The sequence below is a fragment of the Venturia canescens genome, chromosome 2 (genome assembly GCF_019457755.1).
Source record: "Venturia canescens isolate UGA chromosome 2, ASM1945775v1, whole genome shotgun sequence".
Lineage (NCBI taxonomy): Eukaryota > Metazoa > Arthropoda > Insecta > Hymenoptera > Ichneumonidae > Venturia > Venturia canescens.
The window spans coordinates 19,389,643-19,405,605 of NC_057422.1; the positions used below are offsets into that span (position 1 = coordinate 19,389,643).

The 15,963-nt window shown below is 40.2% G+C and overlaps 1 protein-coding gene across 8 annotated transcripts in view; it reads right to left on the reverse strand.

Annotated features, from left to right (window-relative positions):
- The window catches only part of pyd (polychaetoid), a 105,864-nt gene that overhangs the window by 2,204 nt on the left and 87,697 nt on the right, over positions 1–15,963 (reverse strand). For 7 of the 8 annotated variants that reach the window (XM_043412989.1, XM_043412991.1, XM_043412992.1 and 4 more), the window contains 14 exons: positions 9,008–9,177; positions 8,556–8,758; positions 7,943–8,374; positions 7,440–7,506; positions 7,023–7,325; positions 6,573–6,867; positions 6,283–6,454; positions 5,939–6,167; positions 5,431–5,605; positions 3,798–4,007; positions 2,844–3,185; positions 2,304–2,542; positions 1,402–1,609; positions 430–860 (listed from right to left, as the gene is read on the reverse strand). In XM_043412989.1, coding sequence (XP_043268924.1) covers positions 430–860; positions 1,402–1,609; positions 2,304–2,542; positions 2,844–3,185; positions 3,798–4,007; positions 5,431–5,605; positions 5,939–6,167; positions 6,283–6,454; positions 6,573–6,867; positions 7,023–7,325; positions 7,440–7,506; positions 7,943–8,374; positions 8,556–8,758; positions 9,008–9,177 — 3,476 coding nt within the window. Of the gene's footprint in view, positions 1–429; positions 893–1,401; positions 1,610–2,303; positions 2,543–2,843; positions 3,186–3,797; positions 4,008–5,430; positions 5,606–5,938; positions 6,168–6,282; positions 6,455–6,572; positions 6,868–7,022; positions 7,326–7,439; positions 7,507–7,942; positions 8,375–8,555; positions 8,759–9,007; positions 9,178–15,963 lie in introns of those variants that run through there. The other variant, XM_043412997.1, reaches the window with a different exon arrangement.

The following is a 15,963-nucleotide window of genomic DNA, read 5'->3' on the forward strand; positions in this document are numbered from 1 at the left end:
ATTTTGGGAACGAGTGTAAAAATATCCTCATTATTTAATACTAAACTTTTTTCATTGTAAAATACGTCGACTCCGAAAGTCAAGGTGCGTATCTTGAAGTATACGAGACATTCACGAAAATTGAAATTGATAATTAGGGCAGCACAAAATTTTCGTGCATTCTGTTAGGAGGCTAAAGTGGCGCCAAGGGAATTTTTTAAAACATGATACTTCTAGTGTGTTAAGGTGTTAGTCGAATGAATGACATCGATGACGAAGACTTTAGTTGAAGCAATTGGGTTTGACGCGTTCAATGAAATCTACTGTGAATGGATGTGAAATGTTTGAAACCGTGTCGATTGAAAATTCGATGAAAGTAAAATGAAGCTTCGCCTTAAATAGAGTCAAGATGGACTCAAATCAATTGACAAACAATTTGAGTGATGCTACCTCACGTTGTGATGGTGGAGAGGTTTCCTGTAGAGTTCAAAAGCGCTTCCCCTCTGCTCCCGACTTCCAGCGAGATCCAGACCGCTTGGCTCTCTGTTGTGTCCAGAATTGCCACTGGAGGAAACGTGACCGCTGCCGCCATGACTGTTGCTATGATTGTGTCCATTGTGATTGACATTGTTACGATTGTGGGAATGACCGAGGGTTATTTGACCGGCGCTGTTGCTGTGAGAATGCGCGGTAATCGGTGGACTCGAATGCGAATGCGTGTGACTGAGGCTGTGACTGTGGGACGGTGCTGACGTATGATTGTGTGAATGATTCGAATTCACCGGTGGATAAACGGCTTCGCTGTTGTTTCTCGTTGTCGGGGGTATGTTGTAATAGTATTGTCCGCTGTTCCGATGAATCGTGTTTCCACCGTTCTCTACCTGTACGAATGATGTTCTTGGCTAAGAATTTGCTGTACCGATCGAAATACACTAATGTATTTTTTTGTATTTTATTTCGCATCGACAATCGGCAATGAGCACTGAGCGACTGAATTACGTCACTTATAAAGAATGATTCAATTTACCAAATTCAATCAACGCTTCAAAGTATGCTTTCGCTTATTCCATTTCATAAAATATTTTTTTCTATATAATCTTTCATTCGATGAATTTGGAAAATACCCTCGTGTTTGACGTTTCTTTGCCGTCCTTGTTCATTCAAATCCTTCTATTTTTTTAGACCCTTTGAAGCAAAAATACTGACGAAAAGTTTAATTGACGATTAAAGATCAAATTGACAAACATGAAATTCAATCTTGATATCATTCGATGAATAGATATAATGTTGAATACTACGCGTTAATTCTTGAACGTGAGTTTCGTCGAATTGCAGATGAAATGGAATTTCGATTGATTGGAAATTTTGGTATGAAAATAGTTCCACTTCTCAAATAAAGTTAATGAAAAAAATGAAACTCACCCCGTTGTGAAGATGTGTCGTGCCCATTGAGTAGCTCTTGGCATGTTGATACATGTTATTCCCTCCATCGTTATTTTCATCCTGGAGGATCGGTTGTTGTGGTGGCCTGTAGTTTTTAGGTTTGGGAGGTGGGACTGGTTTGTAAGTACCTCCTGGTTTGCCTGGTGCGACCGGTGGCGCTTGTACAGTTTTGTAATCACCCGTTCGGCTGTAGCGTCGAGGAAGCGAAAAAAAAACAAAAGTTCTAGCTTACTTTGGGAGCTGGGGAATTTGACATTTTTTTTTTCGATTGATAGGGTTTTTCAACAAAAATGTTCAACTCAATTTTCATACTAAAGTATCGCGTCTCGATATATAAATTCTACAAGCACGTCGTAGTGGTCGAGGCTTGCGTATGGATGCCCTGCAAAACAACTCGATGTGGTGATCAAATACTTGAACAATTTCTAAATTTATTTTTTACCTGTTATTAGAATCGATTTGGGATATGTTTTTATATTCAAAAAATGTATCTGTAGGAACTACTTTTTCTTTATTACAATGTTATCAATAATATTAGGAAATTTCACTTCTCAATTCAATTTTCTATTTCATATGTGAAAGATATGATAGCAACTCGTGGATTTTTTATAAATATTTGATCAAATTTAGTTTGGATGATAAGAGTATGACAGTGAACACTGAAGAATTTTTTGAAAAATTGATTTCCTTGCTCTGGCAAGGTGCATGTCAGCCCTCAGAACGAAACACTATGAATTACTATAAAATTGAAATAACGAACATTCTTCTGTCAAATTCTATAACTCAATTAAATCGAAATTGAATTCGAATAAAATTTTTCTGTATACGAAATTTAATTTACTCCGAGCAGGAAATGAATAAATATACAATTTTGCACTCACCTGTACTTCGCGTAATCTGTTCTTGCTTGAGATTCATGACTTGGTATCGGCTGAGCAGTTGACCTTGTAAATCTGTAAGGATCGTGAGCTCTCGGTGATATTGGGACGTTGCTACTTTTTAGGTCGTCCGGCACGTTCGGCCCTAAACGACCTGTCGACGTGTTCAACCCCGTGTTCGGGTAGTTTACGTTTCCGTTCGTATTGTACGAATCGTACGACGACATGCTGTCGTAACTTCCCTAGAAGAAAAATTGAAGGATTTATTACATTCGCTCGAATCGTGACCTTAGGAATTCGATGCTTCGACAAAAATGTAGAAGAAACTTTACCCACTTTGTGAATCACTTGAATATTTTTTAAAAATTATCTTGATACCAAAAAAATATTAAATATAGTTTCATAAAAAAGTTATTTGTTCCCGAAGTCGTTTTCTATGTTTTTCGGGACATTAAAATGATGGATTTATTCGAGATTCGTGTAGAGTCTGCGAGTGTCAAAATTCTGCTCGTATTAAAACCAGGATGTTTGTGGAATTATTACCGCTTTGGGTTGAGCTCGTTCGAGGGACGAAGTAGCATTTGCTCGATGAGGTGTCGCGTTTATATAATTTCCCATGTCGAGAACAGAGTCAGTTTTATTGACGAGCCTTTCAGCAGCCGATCGTCCAACTGTACCGCGTGGAGTTTGGTTAGTGTTGGGCTTTACATTACGATCAACGCGAGGTGGAAGATCGGGTGGTCCTTGATGAGGGGACCTTGGCTGTGGTGGGCCACCTGGATATTGCATTTGTCCGGGTTGTTCAACGATTTGACCAGTTATAGAAAATCCGTATTTCGTGTCACCAACACCACCTTGAGATCGTCTTTTGTGCTGTTCGAAAGCCTGTGGGACAATTGAATTTTTCTATTATTTTCGTAAATGAAATAAACATAAAAAACTGAGCCTTCACGGTCAATGAAATTCTCTGGGCTTAAGGAGTTTCGGTACAAAAGTCTAAATATTAAGAAATTGATCAAATTTGGTGATAATGTTCTTCAACATCAAGTGCGAAAACACAATTTTTTTCAAAATTTTCTTCTACTTAGTTATCGAGTAATTATGCATTAAAGCAGATTTCTTATGCCCGGAATGTATACCTATATATATGGAAATGCTATGCTTATACACGTCAACTTTAGTGATCAATTACTCGATAACTGTGTAGAAGAAAAATCTTAAAAAATTTGTATTGTCAAATTTGGCACTAAAGAATATGTTCACCAAATTTTATAAAATTCTGAAATTTTTGAAATTTTTTATGCTTTTAGCATGGTTTAGCATGGCAACATTGTATCGGCTGTACCGAAACTCCTTAATGTAACTTCGTGCAACATAACTGAATTGAGCAATAAAAAATGTTTGAAAAAACTCATTTTATCGACGAAGAATCGACAAAAGTGAAAAATAATGCCGTAAACGTAAAATTGCCATTGAAATTGAAAAAATCTTATTTACCTGGTAACTGGAGGTGTACGGAGGTGGCGCTGCGGTGTCGTCCTGTGTCGCTATACTGGGATCCGAGCTGCTTTTCAGTCTCGTAGGTGGTCCCAATACACCGGGAAGGGGTGGCGCGGGGCTTAATTCCAGGTCACTCTCCGGGGAGGATGCGTAGGAGAGGCGAGAAGTCATCGGGAACAGGAAATCATCCGAGAGGGCCTCTTCCGGCTACGCGTTGGCAAAACACACAGGACACCACGTTACAAATGAATTCGTTAAATGAATTGCGTAAAACGTAAGTACTGCGATGATACGAGAGTTTTTTAAATTCGACTCGTTGTTTACTTTTCAAATATACGAAACCGAACCGTGTTAGAAAAAGAGTTTAAATTTGCAATATTATGTGAGATAAGCATTTACGGAAAATCCTACATGGTTTTTCATTTTTTGCGAAATTTCAACGCTGATACAAATCGTCATAAATGCTTTGAATTTAATTCGTACTCTGAAAACTCGATGGTCAATGAAAAAATTCAATACTCTACGCGTACGGTTTGCGAGCGGTTCAAAAAACGATAAAGCTTGATGAGGATGATCATGAAATGCTGGAGCGTTAAGTATACGTTAATTTATACACTCAGGAAAGAAGTCGATTAATATTTACCTATGCAAAGTTATCTTACAGTACATTCTACCTGGTTAGTACAAATTACAGATAACGTCATGTCTTGTTAGGTTCGACTAACGATCAGAGAGACATTTGGCAGAGTATCATGCAAAAATGTGAAATCTCTTGGTACTTGGAACGCATCGAAAGAGCGTTTTCTAAAAAAATATTGTTCACAGTATTGACTATTTTTGTTTTTTGATAGTTCAGATCATGCAGTATTGTCCCAACCATTTGTAAAGTTCATGCATCGGCGTTCGACAAAAAGGCAGTGTTAACGAGTTTTTGTTTTTGTTTTTGTTTTTGTTTTTTTTTTCAATTTTCTGTTTATATGTAGCCGAAAAATTGCTCGTGAATGACATTTGGGGTTGAGGGAAGTGGAGGTCGAGGCGGTATGAAAGGAGGTGATGGCGGACGCAGCGGTGAACCATTTATGTTGTTATTTTGTTCGTAATAAAAATTTGGTTCGGCAGGAATTTGAGGAGTTGGAAGACGATAAGGACAGTAAGGAGGAAGATAAAGATCCGACACCATTTCTATGGGCTACAAAACCAACACCGTACACATGTTACTTCCAAATATGTGAAGAAAGAAACGTGAATTGAAAACATAACGAATTGCATACACGATAAAAGTTTGTGTACCTTCTCTGAAAGCTTAGGATTTTTTTTGTTCCGATTCATTCATCATTTTCGAAATAAAAATTGTTGAAAAACCCCGGTGAGCGTGCTTGTGATATTTGCCCAAAATTAAACGATTATTTTCAAACACAAAACAGTTAATGCAGACATACACACACGGAGATAGTCGATTGTGATAAACATACGCTTCCAAATGGAACAAACGTTCATCTGTGTGTCATATAAAACATCCAAAGTTATCGATCATACTTTTTACACAAGCTCTCACAACCCTAGCATCAAACATTCGAAAAAAAAACGAATATTTTCTTCCATCCGGAACATTCCGCATAAAACAACCCACCTTTGTTTGACTCATCCACAAAGGGCCTTGCTGCTGACGGTCGATCAACTCTCTGAGCTTTCTGTACCAAGTTTCCGGAGTGGTCAACGTAATTACGGCACTAAATACGTGGCCCCATATTTTATCGAGCTTTTGACACTGCTCCAATAATTTTTTGCTACTCTTGTGCGCTGACCTGAAAAACAAAAAATCGAGATTCTCGCTCAGATTGCCAATAACCACATTTTAATTAAAAATTATTGTTCTTTTATTATCGTTTCAGTTAATTCAGAAAAATTTTATTGATTATTACAACATTTGTTACTTCACATAACTGTGAAATTGTGGAAACAGGAATTTTTTTGTTATCCAGGATGTTCAGGTCAGACGATCCCAAAGTCGACAGCAAATTATTTGATTAATCAATTGTTTCTACTATTCGAATAACTTGATGACCGATAACATCAAACGTTAATTTGACTAGCTTTTTTTCGCAAAAGTTATTTTTGTATTTGCTTTTTTCACTTACTTTGGTATACCGGCTCTCATCTCCTTAACGACTTGTTTCGTTTCAGCTTTGAGAAAAATGACGATTGGATAGAATTGGGCATAATTGAGGCGATCGACAGCATTCGGCGTTATATCCAAAAGAGCGTGCTTTCCTCGATCCATTACTTCTCTTATCGCGCTTAACCGAATAATCCCCGAAGTTTTGGTACTTTTGCTGCTGCTTCCCTCTTCCATTTGATTCTCCATTTCTGTTATCAGTAGATTTCGTTAGTGAAGGTTTTGAGCGCATGTTCTTTCCAACATTTCGAAAAGTATAATTTTTTAAAATCAATAATTGTGACAGCAACTCGACGTAAAACTTACGAGGTGACGTGAATTTATCAGGAAAGTCTTTGAGTAGTTTTTCACGCGCAAGATCAGCGACCGGCCCAAAAAGTACGACCGGTCTCACGAAACCCGGATGTCGAAGAACGACGCGTTCGTAAGCAGGAAATTTACTAACGCTGTCAGAAAAAACGACGTCGTCCCAATGATCCTGAAAAATGGAGATGAGAAACCGTCATATTCGAGAAATCCTTTTTACATTTTCGAAGCAAACAAAATAACTTGATTACCAATCACAAAAGCAATATGCAACGTAAAACTCGATTTACCCTTCCGAGAGATTTGGATCGTCTGTGACTTCCTCTCCTCCGCCTGAAAAAGCTACCGCGACTTTCGTTCGCGCTGAGTTCCTTTTTCGTAGCGTTGAACTGAGCAGTTGCGAGTTCTTCGGCTCGAGCTTTATTCGGTATTATGCCTTTTTGAACTTCCTGGTTATTCCTGCCAATGCGGAATACTTGCCAAGAGCCAACGACGCCGTTGTGCAGTGTATCGACAACGTGGAAAACATCTCCGCTCCGAAAACTCATTTCACCTTTTTCAGGCTGTTCGTAGTGGAAATGGGTCCTGTAAAAAAATTGGGCAACATAAAAATCTGCAAATTCCTTCAATTTTCAGTATTTTACTTTTTTAAGCATGCAGAACATTGATGTCCATGGAGAATCCATGGATACTGTCGATATAAAAATAATTCACTTATTTTTAAACGTTCTCATACGTACTTTACATGAAAAGAATCTCCACGACCCGAAGCAACGATTTGATCGTAATCTTGACGTCGGTGCTGAACAATGAGATCGATTTGTTCCTGAAGGCTGAGAAGAAAGAGTACCGCTTCCTCCCTCGTGACGCCTTTCATGTCCATGTCGTTAACCTTGAGTATCTTATCACCAGGTTGCAAGCCCTGCAGCGAGGCAGGACTGCCGGGTTGTACGGCCGTGACGAAAACACCGGTCTCATTTCCACCGGTCAATCTCACGCCCACCGAGCCCTCTTTCTGGAACGTGATGAACCGAGGATCCGGCCTGATCGTGCGTGAAAATACAAATGGTTAATTGACGAATTACGGGTCAACAAATTTTTTTCCTCTCAGTTTGTTTTTTTTTTCTTTTTTCGTTTTTTTTTTTTTTTATTCTTACATGGGTTGTTTCGTCCTTTGTATCAGTGGATCTTCTTCGTACAACTGCCTCCTTGAGCTGTAATAATCTGGGAAAAAAAAAATATTCAATATTAATCCATGAATCAACTGCGATGAAGGAAATATGAATTTGGAGAAAAGACGTTTTTAAGGGGTTTTCTGGGGAATGATTTACACCTAGCCCCATACAGGAATGTGCAATTTTTAAGTCAATTGAAAGTGTGGGAGAAAATGTAATTTGGTGATGTTCTCCAATGCTGGCATAGAGTAAAATGATCAATGAAATTGTTTCTACAGTCGAATTATTCCTACAATCAAACATAAAAAAGTCTCCTCATATGCTTCACGAGAATTTTGTGCAACGATAAAAAATTGATATCATAACATGGAAATGAAATCGTGTTCGGACGGTGCTAATTTTGCAGCCGAAATAAATTGTTAAGCCACTTTTTGTTTAATTACGCATGAGGAGACTTTTTTAAAAACGAACAGAGAGTGATGTACCTTCGGGTCTTGGCGGCGGCGGTCGTGGCGGGTCGACAGTTGGAGTAGCTGGTAAATCCAATTGGCTCAACGAGACGTCCATCAAAGGACCCCTCGATCGTCCACGAGGAGCAAGATTGCTTTTGTCCTCGAGGGGTTGCCTCGTCGGTGGTGGCACATAAAGATTTTGACTGCTGTAACTGGCGCCTGACAAGTATTCACCGCTGTCGCCTTTCCCTTGATGATTTAATTGCGCGTTCGTCGGAGCTTCTCTCGTAACCACAATGGACAATCTATCTTTGCACTGGTCCATCAATTTTCTCGCCTCTTTCAGGCTCATGTTGTCCGCCGCAACTCCGCTTATTTTCGTTAATACATCTCCAGGTTTCACGCCTGTTCCCTCGCGCGTTACTTCTCGTACATACAATCGACATCCGAGAACTATTCCAAAATCTGAAATAGAAGAAAAAAATGATTCTTGTGCCAATAACATTTGCCTTTCGCTTTGATTTTGACGGAAATTTTACTTTTATTCAAATTTATTTCTGGTACCAAATCCGAGTATTCGAACCATTGAAATTCCATCGATAATATTCATCGTTTCACCAATTTTTTCAAGTCCATTATTTTTTACCATCTTTTTTGTTGTTTCTCGTGAGCGTCAGTCGATGGCTCTGCGGTGCAGTGCTGCCAGGTGAGCCGGGTGAGTTCGACGATGCCCTTCGCTTGACGACGAGCAGTACCGTCGACCCAGAGTCTCTGAGTACTCGGACCGCGGCTCCATAGTCAGCTCCTTCGAGGGACACGCCGTTCGCCGAAATTATCCGGTCATTTACCCTTCAAATGAGATTAAAAATCATTCGTTTTTTACGTATGAAGATAAATTAAATTTTTCGTTTATATACACGCACAAAAAGTCACGAATTTCGGTTAAAAAGTTGGTCGAACTTCGAATAGGAATTCAACGTTCCCAACTGACTCCGATAACTAAAAAAATGACAAAATTCACGAACCGAAATAAACTGTGCTAATTTTAAGAATCAACGAATTTTTAAAACAAAAATATTCAGGCCCATTTGAACTTACTGCAGTTTTCCCTCAGCAGGACCAGCTTTGAGTACATCGGAAATCGCGATTGCCGGGTCTCCATTAGTGAAATGTGGATTGTCCCGGCCGCCCGAGACTGCGATCCCAAAACCATAGCCGGGCACTCGTGTCACCGTGACATGATGAACCTCCCAACCCCTGTCACCGACCTTTGAGCAAACAGAAAATGGTCGCTCGATTAGAAAACCGTTTGAACATCGGCGAGCATGAAAGTATTGGTATAAAGTATTTTCAGTTTTTCGAAAATTCATCAGAATTCTTCGGTATCTGAAAAAAACATCGAACTACTGAGATACACACAAAATTGGAAGAAAGAAAAATGAGATTCCGTTACAACGAATGGCGCTGAAGTTTCCAACGAAATGGTCTAAAAAAACTCTCAAATAATTCCAGTAAATCTCCAATTTTGTTCCCTGCCGAATTTCCAATTCGTCATATTTCAAGCCACATCAATAATTCGTGAAATAAAAAAATAATGAATTATTAATATTTTTTTCGTTCATTTCGTTGAACTCCAACGTTGCAAACTTCAGCGTCGTTACAACGATTCAAATTCGAGAAAATTTTCTTATGTATTTCTGTGTTTATGAATGACGAAGAAAAGGGGAGAGTTCGACAGACTCTCTATTTATGGAATTCGCAAACTCATGCGGACGAATGACGCGTCAGTGTTGTCGATACGGTTCCATCGACTGGAAAATATCGACAGGAAGCTTGCAGGGAAGAATGGCCGGGAGTCGTTACTCTCGTATTGATTGGCTCGAGGCATGAAACAATGGCTAACCAAGTGGCAAAGTTATGTCAAGAAAAAAAACGCGAATACGCGTATCTGCATTATTTATAGCGCTGTTGGGGAAATCGATGAGCTCGTGGATCCGACGACGAAGTCTCATGAATTCCTTTATCGAGAACGATTCTTCAGCGTAATTCGAAAGCCTGGCAATCACACGAATACAGATATTCGTTTCATCGTCGGAATGTTTGACGATTCCATTTTTTCGGACGAAAAGATTTATGAAATAAATTGTGTTAGATGAGAGCTGAGAATTGTCCAGGTGGAAATAAGCGTCGTACATGCCTCTCGAACGTGCCACGTACGAGACATTTTTTCATTTGCATAATCCACCCCACGAAATACGAGAGAGAGAGAGAGAGATAAAAAAAGGAATAAAACTCGATCGTCCGTGGCTTCGCGTATGCTCGAACGCTCGCATCTTGGCACGCATACCTGAGATTCAGTGAACGAGTAAATCTTTGCCAAAAGCGTTTGCAAAAAAAGAGGAGGGAGGGAAGATAAAGGAGAGAAGAAATTGGGAGCACTGCCCTTTCCTTCACATTTTTCTCTCTCGATCTTCGTGTCACTTTTTCTCTCAGCAATGATGCGTAAAAGGAGATCAGTCCAGTGGCTCGATACGGAATCAAGAAGACGGAATGACGTGTTCCAGGTGTCACGAATTTTGTTTCGCTCTTTATCTTTCACCGTCGCTTCGAGTGATCCGATTTTTTTCGTCTTCGTCCTTCAAGCTTTTCATCGTGTCTGATTTGATGGCATGAAATAGATCGATTAAGAGACTCGGTAAAGCAGTTGAGCGACGAAAATGAGAATGTTAAGGAGCCACTCGAGCGTAGAAACTCGAGACTTGGCGTCTCGTTTTGAAACTCCTCAGCAAATCTCTCATCGATGTTCGATCGATTTTTGCCCAGAGCCACTCTCACTGTGATCGATTCCCTCGCCGCTCCTTCGCCGATGTACCAATTAAGAGAAACTAAACTACGAATATACACACGATCGCTTTGCGGCAGCAATTTAGGTCCGGCACGATGCATAAAATTACAGCGAGCTTAAATACAGACGAACATACTCATTTGGTATCGAATTTACTCTCGATCGATCTCGGACGCGATTGCCTCACGTACAAGTTTTTTTTCCACGGTTATAAAAAATTCCCTCTTTCGAGCACCGAAGGATCAAAGCCAAGAAAATATTTCCCCCTGTCAAATTATTGACCGTCCAAGTCCGAAATTGTCACAACTTCCAAGCTTTTTTCTTCCCAGTTACTCTCTTGCTCACGAAGTATCCAAACTTGTTACATTTTTGTGATGCAATGAGATTATTTTATTTTTATATTTTCTTTCATTTTTCTTTATTTCTTGTATTTTGTGTTATTTTCTGCCTTCACTCTGTGCTATTTTATTAATTATTGGTTGCATTCTTATTACATTTTTTTCGGCAATATTGCCTAAAAGTTCTGCTAAGGCCATAAACAACGATAAACAATCAAGTAATAAATGAACAAAATGCCAATATCGTGCACTTTTATTTACAAAAACACAAAAACTTGTTGTTCAGTTATGCTCCAAGTTGAGAGCAGCCTCCGCAAATCCACATTCCATTGGTGATTTAGCGCCAGGCTCTTTTGCCTACAATCTTGGAGCTCATTACAACAGTTTATTTAACGTTTATACATACACGGCCCACTGTGCCGGAGAAACATTGCGTTTGGAGACTAGACACGTATATTATACCACGCATACGCGAGATTACGCGTTTGCAAACATCCAAATAGAATACGCACAAGCACATTTGAATATGGGAGTACAAATGTGTGAGACAGTTATACGCACGTTTTCTTCGTTCTCGTGAGTGTACCGAGAAACAGACGAGCGAAAGGGTGCAAAAGGTAAATACGTTCGAGCAAAATTTGCATCAAATTGCATCTCGAGAGCATCTGTGCGAACGATATTTTCCTCTGCGAATATGCACGCGAATGAGTGAAAAAAACCGAGGGCAAGATTTCGGAGTGTATTAATAATTGGAAACGCATCATTTCGGTCTACTTTCGTTCGAGCCAGTTAATTTTAACAAAGCGTTTTCGCAATTTTAATTTTGCGCCTTCGTATTTGACAAAGAGAGTGAGAGAGTGGGGGACCTCGGTCTTACTGGCTGCTGGGATCTTCGTCGATCGCTCCTCATTTCAGCAGTTGCTGGATCTCCGAAATATATTCATCACCATCGCTGCTCCTGGCGTCGAATTTCTCTACGTGAGAAAAGGCTCGGCCGGGTTCAGCCTGAAGGGCGACACCGGGTGTGAATATTCACAGAGAAAAGGACGATCTAAGAATGAGATATTGCCTGACGATTTGATAAACCTTTCATCCACGTCGATTAATAACTCGATACTTTCTCTGTTGTTGAAATAGAAACATTGGAACTTTGCGACCTTGCGAAATTATGAAACGGTGTTTTACCTACAGGAAGGCCGTCATACCTCAGAGATTTACTCACAATACGAAGAAAGAGGGAAAGGGGACAAGGAGGAAAGAGAGAATTTTCGGAAGTTCCTCACTCTCGAACAGAATATAAGAGGCATTTCTTCGGCGCAACCGGAGCCTACTTCTGGAATGCTCTGCTCCCAGAAAACGCCTTAAGCTGAGAAAAGGGTTCGACAAAATGTACAACAAAATTGTACAACAAATGTTAAATCGTCTGTATGCCAAAGGACAAGTTCTAGCGCATTGATGAGCTCTGTTCTATTCTATTCCGACTCGCATTATTTTCTCAAAATCTATACAGTCCTCATGGAAATTATGTACGTAAATAATAAATCTTTATTCCCCTTTATTTTTGTCGAAATAATTGACTCTGTATAACCAAAGGAAAATGAATAATTAGTATAATATTTGATCACGTAATATAAAACAATAGAGAAAATACGGAGGATTTTAATCCAGCAAAAGCACGATCCAACGAGGACGCGAAGTGACAGTGATGGGAGTTACGTCATTGAGTTGAGTAAAACGAATCAAGAGTCGAAGAGAAAGGGGAATGAAGAGACGAAAAGTAAACGTAAAATATGAGGAAGAAGGGAGGGGAACAAAGATGGAGACTTCGAAGAGCCGGGAAACACAAAGAAAACAAGAATGGAACGAGAGGCAGAGAAAAAGACAGAAGATGGACATTTCACAGTGGTCGAAAGGGCGACGTAATAAAAAAAAGCATTTTGCCCGAGTACAGGTATACGTTTGTGTTCATATTGGCGTGGTCGTAACCAGGTACATTCCTCAGTCCTGGTCACGCCTCCGATAGTCCTTGGATCACTTGAGAAGTGTTCAACTAAAAATACACATACATCAACCTTTGTACGTATTTCTCTAGATACGTTTGCTTTTTAGTTGCGTGATTATGAACGAATGAACTGTGACTACGTTATTCTCAGATCATTCCTCTTTCCCACCCTTGTTTTCGAGCAGAGATGATTTATCAGAAGGCGAGACGTTCGCTCGCGACTTTAGTCGTCTGATGCATTATTATTTCATCAATCAGGGCTCTGCAATCAGCTGAACGAAATAAAGAATCTCATTTCCATTAGCCCCGGCATATGATTACGCTAGAAAGTTGTAGAATCGCGTGCACGCGTTCATCGATGTGTCTCTCGGCGATAAATATTTCCGCGTTCGTGCCTTTTATATTTTTTTATTCGCACGAATGAGATGTCAGTTCGTGGTTATAACTATTTTTCGATCAAGTCCACACAAGCATGGCTTTTATTCGTCGTGATATTTTAAATTGTGTGTGAAAAATTATTTGAGAAAATTCATGCAGGGGTTGGTGGAAACTGAGTTTAAAATTGCTCGGGCAAGCTTTTTGGTTGCGGAGAGATGAAAAGTCGTGGGGAAACGGAGCTCGCTGAGCGGTCTCGTTGGCTCCTTTAGTCGCGATACGCCCATCAGCTGAAATTATCGAGACGCGAAGGAATGAAACTGAGAAGGGGGAATTACAGATGCAGAAAGTGTTGATGTACTGGCGCCAATCCATCACGACATCGAGCAATAAAACGAAACGTTGCTGCGATCTTTAGAGCGCGTAGCTGGACGCGGACAGCGGAGGCGACACCGGGGGAAAAGAGAAAAAGAAAATGCTTCAACTGCTGTGCGTTATTACGCGATCTTCTATTGCCAATACAATTTCATGTTAATGTAAACTCGCATAGAAATACTCGGGGAACCCTACGGGTTCCGACTCCCGGCTTGGTGGCTTAATGACTCCATAATTATCGCAGTTACTTTAGCTTATCCCGAGGAGCCCCGGAGCACGGTAGGGACTACCCACGCGTTTTCCGTGGATATCCTTGGAGTGAAACGCGACTTGTCTTTTTGCCATCTCCCTACTTTTCATATTTCTCGAGATACAAGTCTGCTTGTTTCGTCATTATTTAACCGGCTCGCGGTGAAGTGTTAAATGAATATCTGCAACGAGACACAGCGCAAGGAAACGAGTGTACTTGTTGGTCTAGAAATACAATATTTTTTCGTCGACAACCGATAAGGACATCGGAATTATTGTTAGCAATGAAACTACTTTGTATCTACATTGACACAGATTCGCTATACGTATTTCGCGACAAAAGTGCAAAATAACCTGGTAAAATAAGCATGAAGAAAAAACCGATGAGCAATATAACCCATGAAGAGAATAAACACGAGAATAATCGTCGTTCAAAGTGAACTTTGAGTTTCTAATTACTGGAATATGGAAAATAATTGAAACACTCATTTGAAATATTGATTGCGGACAAATATAAAACTCTACGCGGGATTTTCATTACTAGATTCGAAATACTTAAATTTATTGTTTATTGTTTTTAACTTCTTCAATATCTCGAGACGTCTCAAGAACACTCACCCTGCCATTGTTTTTCCTTCGTATCGGTAGGTTCGTGTGCGTGTTTCTGTTCGTTTGTTTAGGTTTGTGCTTGTTTGTGTGTTTTTATTTGTCTGTTTTGTTAGGTTTTTGCGTGCGAGTGATTTTGTTTGCTTGTTCGTTTCGGGATATCAGAGTTATTTTGTATATTGGTTACATTCATCACGGTTATTCTTTTCATGGGTTATATCGTTCGTCGATTTTTTGTTCCTTGGTTATTTTACCAGGCTATTTTGAACGAGGTTAGAATGGGAACCAGAATTTCTATTCGTTCGTTAAATTTATATTCGGACTGATTTTTCAAGACGGAATTTGAATTTCTCCATAGCAACTTAACCAATCGTGGCCCTCGTGTCAAGCTCTATTCTTAGATTTCGCGTCAAGTATCTCTACGAAGTCGCGACGGAAGATTAACGATGGATCGGGACTCGAAAAAGTAGTGGAGCGACCCCCTACCACCGAGTATATCTACGATCGAAGATTGATGGAGAATTTGTGTAAATATTAAACATACCGTTGGGAGATAGAGACGGACGAATTGAACGACGAAGCGAACTGTCACTGAAGCGTCAGGCCTTCATTAATTCTCACGATCATCGATCCGTCTACCCTTGAGAGATTTCTTCAGGTCTCGGGATCGATCGAGCGATCGTTTCGATTCCTGGCGTGACACCGCGGTCAGCTTTAATTCGATATTCCATAATATAACGACGATCGCGGCGGTGCAACGCGTGTGGAGAACCGGAAGGAAGCCTTCGAGCGACTTCCCGTGCTTTTCGGATGTGTATGCTCAGAGATATTATTATAAGCGAATGACGTTACATCGAGGCGGCCCACGCATATTATTGACATCCGATGAAACGCACACAAACATTCAACAGACGAGTTTCTCGAGGCTTCCTTTTCATTCATCGAGCCGAGGACGTCGCTAATTGAGGTTCGTGTTTACTTGCACATTTCTCTCGGTTACGCGTCGTGACCTCGTCCGAAGACTCAGGTTTCCGTTTTTCTGCGTTCCCCTCAACGCTACTCGTTCGTTTCTCACGTGTGCCAAGAAAGTAGTACGGTTCAAGGAAGCCCGACTGTTCAACGAGGATTTATCTCCAATCTTGAAACGAATTTTTCCCTTTTCCTAACAACGCTATTTACCTCCGGCGGAAGAAGGAACAAAAAGGAATCGAAGGCAGGGATTCATTGACAGCTCGGGAGTGATGGGCCGTAGATGGATGAAATA